The 12,362-nt window shown below is 41.3% G+C and overlaps 1 protein-coding gene across 3 annotated transcripts in view; it reads right to left on the bottom strand.

Moving 5' to 3' along the window:
• Nucleotides 1–5,155, bottom strand: part of cnih3 (cornichon family AMPA receptor auxiliary protein 3) — an 84,276-nt gene extending 79,121 nt beyond the window's left edge. Inside the window, exon 1 of one of the 3 annotated variants that reach the window (XR_015035232.1) lies at nt 4,653–4,949. Coding sequence is in view for 2 of the 3 variants with exons in the window: in XM_085771008.1 (XP_085627134.1) it covers nt 4,653–4,730 (78 nt within the window). In the remaining variant the exon portion in view is untranslated. Of the gene's footprint in view, nt 1–4,652 lie in introns of all 3 variants that reach the window. The other 2 variants (XM_085771008.1, XM_085771007.1) reach the window with 2 other exon arrangements.
• Between the last annotated feature and the right edge of the window lie 7,207 nt (nt 5,156–12,362).

Below are 12,362 nucleotides of genomic sequence, written 5' to 3'. Positions count from 1 at the left end.
CACTTGTGCTTTGCAGAAGTGAGATGTTTCCAACACACCTGCATCAAAGAGATTTGGATCTGCCAGCATCTTTGTTGTTGAAACCAAAGCTCAAAACCATATCATTTTTTTTTACCAGGATTGTTTACTGTACTGTTTTCTGACATCAGTAACACAACTAAAAAAAACAATACAGCCCTCTCAGGTCTGAGGTTTATAGCGCAGGCTACATATACGAGAGAGACATCAAGCTATATTTTGGGATAAGGAGAATAACTCTATTTCATTGAAACAATTTTCTTTTTTATGGCCTATTCAGTGGACAATAAGTTTGAAGCTGGTTGTGAAGGTCCTTTCTCTTGGCTAATTACAGATTAAAATGTTGATAATCCATTTCAACATTGGATTATCAGTCGCAAATAACATTCATCATATCACACCCATAATGAATTGATAACATGGTTGGATAACATGGCTTAGTATTTAAAGGTCCCATATTTTACAGTTTTACAGTGATTTATTTGAAATGTTGATCCAAAAGACGTCAGACAAAAGTCTATGCTTCTCACTTTTAATAATCAGTCAGGTCTATATAAAATGTTAATAAGGTTTATGACTGATGGCTTGTGTTGATTAAACACAAAAGAAAAGGCAAGTGTGATGAAGTACAAAAGTGTGAAGGATTTGAGAAGCCGTGTGCCTGTAATTGTAACTACACTGCAGTTTTTTGTTAGTTAGTTTTAAACTAGAAAACACAGTAAAGACGACAGTAAATCTGAGGACCTTTACCCTGGTGGTCTGGGGTACTGGGGATTCAGTCCAGTTTTCTCAGCCTTTCTTTTGTGCTCCATGCACCCAAATATGCCTCCATATTTCACCATGCCTTCCAACCACTTAATACCAAAACTGCCACCACATAATGGAAACCCCCAACTGGGAGTGTAAATGATGTCAGTGTGACATTATACCCCCTGCCTCGCTGCCCGGAGAGCCTCCACATCATATCTGCACTACAGGGTTTTCCCAGCTCACACCAACAGAGCGTCTGGCTCGCTCCCAGCTCCTGAACACATTAGGGTCTGTGGTTACACAGGGAGGAGAATCACTCAAGCAGTGGGACCATTGAAGCGCTGAAGCGTTCAGTGCTCGGGGGAGGTCGCAGTTCACCTTGTACCGTATGTTAATTAAAATGGCTTTTGTGAGTACTCCCATGGGTGACTTTAATGTTGTATTTTATTTGACGAACATATTGATTGTGGCAATCGCTGCACTTTGTTGGAAGTGAAACACTCAAAGTGTCATTATGTGAGAATACTGTGACCTGTCTCCTTTTAATATATTACATAAGTGAGACTAGAAAAATATGTCATTAAGAGCTGCCAAAATCCTCATTTTAAACAATTACTTCACGGGGCAGTGTTTAGCTCAGTTGGTAGAGCACCCGCCCCATGTGTTGAGGCTATAGTCCTAACTGCGGGTGGCCCCATTCCTGTGTCGAGCGGTCCTATCCTGCGTGTCTGCCTCCCCATTTCCTGTCTCTCTCGACTGTCCTATCAAATAAAGGCATGAAAAGCCAATAAATTTAATAAATAAAAAATTACTTCGGTTTCCAAACAAGAAACGATGGAATATCTGAAGTGAAAAAAGTTTAACTTGCCATGTAATAAAAAGGGCCAACTGGAGATACTGTGCAACTCTGAGCTTAAAGGGATATTTAACATTTTGGCAAATTGGCCCATTGGCATAATTCCTATAGTCATAGCAGTAGGTTCATTACCTTTAACTGTCGGTGCATGTTGTTTTGAGATTGGCGGGGGAGAGACAGAGGCGCGCGGTATTTCCACATTTCCCTCATCAAACTAAATACACAATCCAACAACTCTTAAACACTCTCGTTGACAAGTTGTGACCCGCACATTCACCACGCTATGAAATAATAATGGAATATTACAAGGCCAATGTGTAACCAAAACTTAAGACACAGCTGCTGGGCAGACTATAGGGATAATGGCAATAGGTGAAATTGCCAAAATGTTGAAATATCTCTTTAAGAAATGAATCTCAAATAATCACATTCATCATATCACATCCATAATGAAATGATAACATGGTTAAATAACATGGCTGAGTATTTAAAGGTCCCATATTTTACAGTTTTACAGTGTTTTATTTCAAGTGTTGATCCAAAAGACAATAGATGAAATTCCACAGAGCAATGCACACATAAAAGCCTAAAACTGAGCTGTGAAATGAGCTGTCAGGACTTCTGCAACCTTGTGATGCTCAGAAACATTTTCCACTGATTGGCTCACTGACCTGTTGTTACTGGAGCTCCATAGAGAGGCAGATGTAAAACTACATTTAAAAACCACTAATTAATTTTCTTACGGATCAATGCTTTAAATAAAACACTGGATAAGTGTAAAATGTTGGACCTTTAATGTCTGTTATTATCATGAAGGGTTAGTGCATCATACAGTGACTTTAATGAACGTTTACATTAACACTGAGTTGATTCCCTGATACTCGACCTTGTCTTACTTAAGACATTAAGCTCATGCTTTGTCAAGAGTCTGACCAGAGAGGTGTGATGTTAATGTAATAATATATATTCTAAAGATATCAGACATTTATTTATTTATTTATTGTGTTTTTATACATTATGTTTTTATGCATTTTAGGTAGCTACTTTGTTTTTGTGTTTTGTGTTTTGTGCCGCTGCTTGTGACATTTTAAATTTCCCCTTGGGGATTAAATCAAGTTATCTATCTATCTATCTATCTATCTATCTATCTATCTATCTATCTATCTATCTATCTATCTATCTATCTATCTATCTATCTATCTATGTCGTCCTCTTTTGTTTCCTTTTTATACAGAACAGCTTGATGTGTAAACGATGGTAGAGAAAGAGGAACGCAGTATTTTTCAGTGAAATTTCAAACAAGTGAATGGATGATTTATCAGCACCAAAGTAGAAATAACACCTACGTATTGTATGAGGTAATTGACTGGGAAGCATATGGGTTGATTGATTATGGGCAATTTAATGACAGAGATTCATCTATGAGCGGCCATTTGTCATTGTGGGATTCAGAGGCTCAGGCTCACATATTATCCTCAGATAGGACTGGTGTGTGTTTGACTCAGAGCAGTTCATTACTCATTTCATTTCCATTGTTTTTTTCCTTCTTCTATGCACCCTCTATCTTTTCATGTTCATTAACACTGGCTCATTTTATTTATAGTTTGATTTAACCCCCGGGTTCTTTGACTCAACACACTTGCTCTTTTTTAGCAGTGCACTGCTGCTTAGGGCGTGGAGGTCTAACCTGAATCCTGCCACCACAGTGGCCACTGTTTTTATCTGAGGTTCTTTGAAACCAGATGAAATTGAAGAAAAAAAAGACTGAGAGTTGGCCACCTGCCAAAGACGACTAATAGAAGTGAAACAGTTATGGCCAAAATTTTCCCCCAGCATTTGGCAGGTGTCTGGTGTTAATGTGCAGCCTTGGCTTCCACTGTGCGCTTCCACAGCTCCACATATTCCCACCTCACAGCCTCCTTCCTAATTATGTTTTCTCACTGTATGGAGCCACCAGATTATTATTATTATTATTATTACTATTATTCCTGCATGTCTTGTGTGTCACCGTGGATGGGAATCAGTGAAGGAAGCGTTCTCCACTGTTTCTGCCGTGTTAAGCAGAATGCAAAATAAAGCCTGGGTGCGATGTGGATTATTGCTGAAGCTAGAATAATAGTCTTCCATTGTGATCCTTCCAATGGTGCTGAATCTCCATTGCATAGAGAAGGGAAGTGTTGAGGTTTCTGGGGCCTGTACTCTGAATCAAGACAGATGGAGGTGTTTTTCCTTGTCAGCATCATAAAGCTGCTCTTGTTTATTCTATTTTGCAGCTTTTTTTTGCGTGATCAGTCAGTTCTAACTGTCACCGGTGTCGGCACTCTAACATTGGACAGTGCGTGATAGACAGGCAGAACGATTATTAACTGTAATTGCCAGTGGATCAGTCACCAGATCTCTTTCTGTTTCCACACAACAAATGCAGCCTAGGGGCAATAGGCTGGAAGACCTGACCCAAATCTGTCTTTACATAAGGCCCTGCATTGATGGAGATGTTGCTCTGGGAGCAAATAATTAGATTATTCAAATATCATAATGCAGTCAGTCATATTGGCACTGGTGTGTAGCTGAGCTGAGGCTTGATTAAAGGCAGAGGGTGCAGAGGAAGATGAGAGAGGGGGAGATAAGACTCTACAAGATTTCCTAATTGATGTGGAAGGAAGGGTGGTTAATTGATCTAGGATGCTGCACAGGGGTGCAAGCTTTTCTGGGTATGAAAATTGGGTCAGCATGAACGCGTAAAGTAGAGAATTGTCACCAAGTGATTCAAACGCTGGATGCATGGTGGGTGATGGAGCTGCTACCGTGCAGATACAGGTGCGCACCTGTCATATGGAGGAAAATAGGAAAATAATGTTCCCGCAGCGTTGAACTGTGTCAAAATGTCCATGCGAAATGAATGTATCTATGTATCACACCTGCGCGTCCGTATGCAAACACATTCCCAGTGATGTGAGATCTGCCAGTATCATAATCATAATCAATACAGGGAAAAAAGACCTGATCAATGTCAATCTGAGGTACTTACGTGCCATATTGCAAAGAAGATCAGGGACACGCAGAGGACCAGAGACAGCATGTAGCAGAAGGCAGCAAAAGTGAACATAATTGAAAAGGGAAACGATGGATAATTCCCCAAAGAAGCACGATCCCGCTGACAAACATCTAAAACAAAATACGGGGGAAACGAGACAAAGTTCTCACGGTGCCATGAGAATCCGTGGCGGCACCGACACCATGACTTCGCCCTTCGCAGTGTTTGCAACAAATTGTTGCAGGAAACCTCTCCAGATGATCAGCCGCGCGTCCACCCAGCAGCAGCAGCAGCAGCAGCAGCAGCGGTGGGGATGCGACTGGAGTCAAAGAAGCTGGTCTCAAATCAGTGCACTTCGCATGATGAGCGATCAGTGTCCTCAGTAATAGTGAGATGATCATGTAATCATGGGAAGGCAACAGTTTCCTCGGGAATCTGATGTGACGAGGGAATGCGCCAAACCATCCGGGAGAGGTGAGCGTGTAGGTAATCCATCCGGAGGAGAGTCCTGCTCTGCTCTGCTCTGCTCTGCTCTGTCTGCTGCTGGGAGCTGCTGATCCTCCACACTTCACACACAATGCCTCAATACAAGCTGCTTTCTCTGACAGCGGCAGGGAGGCAGGGAGAAGGCGCGAGAACAAGTGGATTTAAAAGAGCAGCACAAGGTTTACGTGTGTGTGTGTGTGTGTGTGTGTGTGTGTGTGTGTGTGTGTGTGTGTGTGTGTGTGTGTGTGTGTGTGTGTGTGTGTGTGTGTGTGTGTGTGTGTGTGTGTGTGTGTGTGTGACTTGGATGACTGTTTGAACCTTCAGTTGTTAAGACATTTGAGATTGTGCTGTGTTGATCTCTCCGTTGATGATTCTGAACCTGGTTCTGGTAAAGCACAGTGCTTTAATGTGAAATCACTGAGTTGCTGTTTGTAATTGCTCGGTCTGTAACCAGTTCATACATATTGGCACATTTCACCTGTACAAAACTGGATTTACCACTTAATGCTGTATACCTCCGGAAAAAAGGCAGACAAAGCGGTGACTGAATTAGAAAAATAAAAATAAAAAAGAATAGGTAAATAAATAAATTCATTCATTCATTCATTATCATATGAATTGGGCTACACAAGATTATGATGTGTAATTTTAAAAAAGTACAATTCACAATCATCATCTAGAAATTGATCATTAAGACTGAGTCTAAACTAGAATATGTAGTTTAAATGATATCTCAAAAGAACTGTCTACGTGTCGTGAGGTTTGCAGCATATTTCATCTGTGGAAATGGCTCCATCTTGTGACACTTTTATAAACTGCCTGCAACAAGACCAACAGAACAATAACAGTGGAAAAATGCAGCAGACACCTGAGATACATGTAAGTCTATTCTATGACAGATGTAATGACACAGGCCTACATGCAGAGAGGTTCTTGACATATTACAGCATTAACAACAGTGTAGCTACACTATGTTTTATTACAAATACACACTGAAGCTATTATTTTGTATGAATTTACTCTGTATAAGACATCTATGAATGCAGTGAAATGAGTTCTTAATGTTGTTCAGTGGTATGGTGATAAAACTAGGTGTAATATGGGATGGCCTGATATTTTAATACATAATCTCATAAAGAAAAAATAAGATAACAATACAATACAATACAACAACAAAAAGCGAAAAAAGGTATAGATACATAAAGAGGCATGAAAATCACTGTCAGTGTGTTGCAGGTGTTCTGAGAGCAGGAGCAGCAAACAGTAGGTTTTACTTCCTCATATGCAGATTTTAAAGACTCTGAGTGAAATATGTGAAACAGCTCGCTATGACGACTAAGATGTAACTTACATGTTATGGAAACACATCAAGGCATTTTCTTCATGTTGGGTTAGGGTTAGACGGATGGAACAAACACCATAAGCTTTATTTTGAAATCAGTGCCATATCCTGTTTTCAAATAGGCTGTGTTTCGCAAACTTGACACTTGAGTCATTGCCTAGCAACAGCTCTAGACAGTTAACTGAGGTTCTGGTGGATGTTGTTATGTGACACGAAATCACTCCTCCCAAACACTGGGAACTAACCTACCACCAGGTTACAGCTGACACTATGGACTGAACTGCTGCCTTATTATATTCACTAATAGCAGAACATCAGTGATCATACAATAGAGTAGTGTAACTTTCAGATGAAAATACAGTCATCTACACCAGACCACACTTCAGCTCACATGTATGACAGTGTATTGACTTACAGGTAATTAAGCCTCTTCATTAGTCTGTCATGGCAGGAGAGCTCCATGCACTCACTGTTATTCACTGTGTGCTCAGCACTCTAACAGATCAGGTCTGATGGCTTAAATTAAAGAGATAATTAATTAAAGGGCTATATTTGGAGCGAATGGGATAAACAGTGAAAAAGATTCCAACAAGCAAAAGGCAATTTTACAGTTCATTGCATCATTTATGCATTCCCATTTTCTATGCAGCATGACAAGTGCTCAATAAAATCATATATAAAACAAGAAGAAGGCACAACACAAAATTGCCATCTTATTCCTTTCAGAGTGTCTCCATGTGGGAGCTTTGTAGTCTGACACTTAAGCCTGTCACTCAGGCCCTCCTGTGATGTTACAGAAAATGACTGCAGTGCAGCTTTTCATTCTCAGCTGAGATCCTCTTCAAACTCATCACATACTGCTAAGTCACTCCACGACTTGTCTCTGTAGCTGTGACACTCCAACCGGCATTATACTTGGCTGATACGCGCGGCTCCGTGACAGCACCGACGGCCACTTTGCGAGGTGTCGAGAAGTTGTTGTGCCGAAGTGTCAATGAGAGACAGACAGGATGCCTGTGAGGGGACAGACAGACAGGTGTAGACAGTCTGAGTGACAGCAGTGGCTCATAATCCAGTGACATGCTCAGAATACAGCTGCTGGTGCTCTTATCTTACACAGTGATAACTTGCTATTCATTATGAAGGAAATGACCCTGATGATGTGAGGCAGGATTTCTCTGCTGGGTTTGGGGGGAAAAGGCAGCTTCAAATGAACTATTTCGAAGGTTTGTTACATAACCAGCTTTAACATTTTTTTTTACATACTGGTCTAGAAGTAATGTTTGAGTTCAGTATCACTATCAGACTTAATTCCCCCTCACTAACAGCCGTCTCCGGTGGTGGAAAGCAACACCATTGTTAACTGTGTCTGTCACATCTTTTCTTATACTGAGGTAACCAAGACAACCAGTTAACCCCGACCCATCTTGTCACTTTCTGACAGCTGCTTACTGTGGCACTGCTCAGAGTATGATAACCTCTTGTGTAATACAGCAATGTGACAATCACCTTGTGATCATGGCTTTGTGGTTTTTGGGTAAATATCTCAACAAATGATCCATAAAAGTAGTATAGCGATATAATTTAATACAAACATGAATTAAAATTTAAAGGGACAACGAGGAGTTTCTATTTGGTTATAAAAACGTCTCACGTTAATGTGGATGAATCTACGTTACCCGCACTTGTTAATGGGTCCATTTTCGATCAATATATCGTTTTGTCTCTATCGTTATTTTGTTATTTTAATTAATGGTGGAAATGCTGGGCGAGCCGACCAGCGTTTCCTTTCCTTCCTCCTTTACTAACGCCGCCAAATCGCCGTTTATGGTCGGAACTACAACGGTACCTGATCGTCTTCAAACCTCTGACTTTCATTGTTAATGAATGAAAACATTCTTGGCAAGACGTCCGTCTTGCGCCGGTCCAAGAATTTCACCGTGCGTGCGGAGGCTCATGGTAAATGTAGTATGAAAACACTTCACTTTCCAAAACTCATCATTGTCCCTTTAAAGGTAGGGTTGGAGATTTTAGAAAAATAGTAGCCTACTAGCAGGCTACATTTGGAAAATACCCAAGTCAAAAGTCCCAGCCCCTTTCCTCAGACTTCTCTCTGAAGCCATGCCTTCACATTTCCACAGACATGTCTGGGGCTGTTGACTCGCTGTTTTGGTAAGCAACCGGATCCAGGGCGAGTGAGACAGGCCTTTCCGTCAAATTAAAAGCACCAAGCTAATAAAATGAGGTGAAACTCTTTAATTTAAGGAATATAATTTAAAAGAAAGTTCCCGAGCCATTGAGTTAACCTTTTGCTTTTATTGTATTACAAGTTAATGTCTATTTTATAAGTTTTATGTTGGTTAACACTTTTACTTTGGTGAATTTGGTGATTTCCGGATCCGCTAGAAGACGGGAACCAGAATGCAGACAAAATTCAGAGTTAACAGACGCTCTTCTCCTCTCTGAAGTGCCTGGTGACGCGAGGCTAGGTAAAGACACCTAATGCGCATTACCAGAGCTACACTGCCACCCACCAGACTGGAGTGTGGCAGCTTGATTGGGTGTAGACAGAACTAGACATGAAGGCATCTGATTGGTCAGAGTTTTGTCGGTCCTGCTGCTGCCACAGCGGTCTGATTATTTTGATTCCTTTTTCTGAATACATAATGTATTGATTGCTCTCAGGATAGTCTGACCTGACGGAAGTGTGTTGCTGCGATTAGCCTCTAATTAGCCGGAACGAGCCACCCGGCAGAAGTCCCGCCTCCGTGTTGCAGTTTTCGCAGTCCGCCCGCCCGGTAAAGGGAAACATCAACAAACAACAATACTGTAGGAACCGAACCATGGATCTATTATACATCCGTGTCATGAACTGAACAGAAGAAGAAATATCTGTCAGCGGTTGCCGACCGTCGATAAACCGCGGACCCAAATCCAGTTTCCAACCGGCAATATTTTGCAAGTGCACCGTTGCTTTGGCACCGACCACAATGATTGTGACTGGTTGAAAGAATTCCTAACGGCTGGAGCGTTTTTTTCTCCAATCGCAGAATCATAGGCCAGCCGGGCCTTCTTCTCTGGAGGAGGATCTGGCGAGCGAGACTACTCTCAGGATAGAAGGACCATTTCACCCAGTATATCAAAACGTGTATCTGAACAGGATTACCAACTATAACTTTAAGAAATTAAATTTTAAAATTGGTGATCCTTTAAATTCTTAATATATCAGATTTTAACCTCTTCAAAGTTTTGGGTTTGACCAAATAGTTACTAACTATGGTTAGTATGGTTTCATGACTGAGGTAAAGAACACAGTAAAGCACACCTGTTTAACATCAACATGTTGGTGTAACATTGTGAGAATTATATTCACACACTGACATTATCATTTAGCTAGCTAAGGTAAGGAAGTACTGTAACTACACCCTCACAGGTTGACACATGAAGTTTACTGTTTGAGACTGTGATGTTCACTTTAAAATAACTCCTCAGGGCCGTGCCCACACCCCCAAAGTGTTTGTGAGCTTGGACCATCGGTATCAGCTGCCACGGGGATTCATTTTTATCACAGACAGGCAATAAGTGTGGTGTTGGCTGTTTTACAGCTCTTTCCTGAAAACACCCAATGCCAGAAATTGGCAAAGCCTTTAATTTGTTGTTTGGAAAGAGGCCAAGGCCATGATGTGCTCAGCTCCCGGTAGGCATTTCAAATGGTGTTGCATAGCAACTAATAATCAGTTTTGCCGACTCAAGAGTAATTTTCCAATCGTTACTTATCCCAGGGAGAGTTTTACAGAACACTACGAAGGAGCTGTTGTTTGATGTGCACCTACAGGAGGTCACACACACATCTGAGAGTTATTCAGTGAAAGTGATGTCATTGGTCATCATTAGCTCAAAATGTCTGGCAATTATCAGTCTCTGAAGGGAATTCAACATTTTCATGGGGCGCATGACGTCTGTCCGACTACCCATTTCTCCGACCATACATTTCTTTATTTTTGCGTCCATTAGTCCGACCTCCCACTTCTCCGACTTAAATAGCCCTAACCCTTAACCTTACCCTGAACCTAACCTTAACACTGTAGAATGGGTAGTCGGAGAAATGAGCGGTCGGACTTTTGGGCAGTCGGACTGATGTATGCTCCCCATTTTCATGATCAATTCAGAGGGGACAGGGTAGCATTAGCTTTAATTCTCAACAAACTGCACTATGCATGTACAGTTTTGGGAGTAAAGCGTTACAATAGTAACAAAATGTATTACTATTTGCTGTAACGAGGTAATATAACTCATTACAAATACAATTTCAGTAATATTTTATCCGTTTCTAAGTAACGTGCGTTACAACGCATTTTCATAAAAACGAGTTTAAACTTATAAGTTGCAGGGACTGTCACTGCATCTGAATTTAATAGTTTAAAAAGGAGGTGATAATCAGCGCAGCATTACAGGCCGTAGCAGAGTACATGATAAAACGTTTCTCACGTTTACAAAAAGAACACATAAAAAAAAGGAAAACATAATTCATATCCGACAGGTCGATTTGGAGCCATTACTGACACGAATGTACGGTGGCAGTGAGGGGCCAGGACGCTGCAAACTCCACAACACACACTTTAAGGAAAAACGCGCTGCAAATGTCACAACACAACACATTAAGGAAAAACGCGCTGCAAATGTCACAACACAACACATTAAGGAAAAACGCTCTGCAAACTGCACAACACAACACATTAAGAAAAACGTGCTGCAAATGCCACAACACAACACATTGAGAAAAATGCGCTGCAAACTCCACAACATAACACATTAAGAAAAACGCGCTGTAAACTCCACAACATAACAGAAGTGTTTCCAAGGGACACTTGGTTTCAGTCTGTTGTCAGTTGGTTTCAGTCTGTTGCCATTTGGTTTCAGTCTATAGTCAGCTGGTTTCAGTCTGTTGTCAGTTGGTTTCTGTCTGTTGCCATTTGGTTTCAGTCTATAGTCAGCTGGTTTCAGTCTGTTGTCAGTTGGTTTCTGTCTGTTGTCATTTGGTTTCAGTCTGTTGTCAGTTGGTTTCTGTCTGTGGCCAGTTGGTTTCAGTCTGTTGCCATTTGGTTTCTGTCTATAGTCAGCTGGTTTCAGTCTGTTGTCAGTTGGTTTCAGTCTGTTGCCATTTGGTTTCTGTCTGTTGTCAGCTGGTTTCTGTCTATAGTCAGCTGGTTTCAGTCTGTTGTCAGTTGGTTTCAGTCTGTTGCCATTTGGTTTCAGTCTATAGTCAGCTGGTTTCAGTCTGTTGTCAGTTGGTTTCTGTCTGTTGTCATTTGGTTTCAGTCTGTTGTCAGTTGGTTTCTGTCTGTGGCCAGTTGGTTTCAGTCTGTTGCCATTTGGTTTCTGTCTATAGTCAGCTGGTTTCAGTCTGTTGTCAGTTGGTTTCTGTCTGTGGCCAGTTGGTTTCAGTCTGTTGCCATTTGGTTTCTGTCTATAGTCAGCTGGTTTCAGTCTGTTGTCAGTTGGTTTCAGTCTGTTGCCATTTGGTTTCAGTCTATAGTCAGCTGGTTTCAGTCTGTTGTCAGTTGGTTTCAGTCTGTTGCCATTTGGTTTCTGTCTATAGTCAGCTGGTTTCAGTCTGTTGTCAGTTGGTTTCTGTCTGTTGTCAGTTGGTTTCAGTCTGTTGCCATTTGGTTTCAGTCTATAGTCAGCTGGTTTCAGTCTGTTGTCAGTTGGTTTCTGTCTGTTGCCATTTGGTTTCTGTCTATAGTCAGCTGGTTTCAGTCTGTTGTCAGCTGGTTTCAGTCTGTTGTCAGTTGGTTTCAGTCTGTTGTCAGTTGGTTTCTGTCTGTGGCCAGTTGGTTTCAGTCTGTGGCCAGTTGGTTTCAGTCTGTTGTCAG

This window comes from Trachurus japonicus, chromosome 24 (genome assembly GCF_045865225.1).
Source record: "Trachurus japonicus isolate A0001 chromosome 24, Traja_1.0".
Lineage (NCBI taxonomy): Eukaryota > Metazoa > Chordata > Actinopteri > Carangiformes > Carangidae > Trachurus > Trachurus japonicus.
Note: the sequence above shows the minus strand (reverse complement) of the source record. Positions and strands in the feature narration are given on the sequence as shown.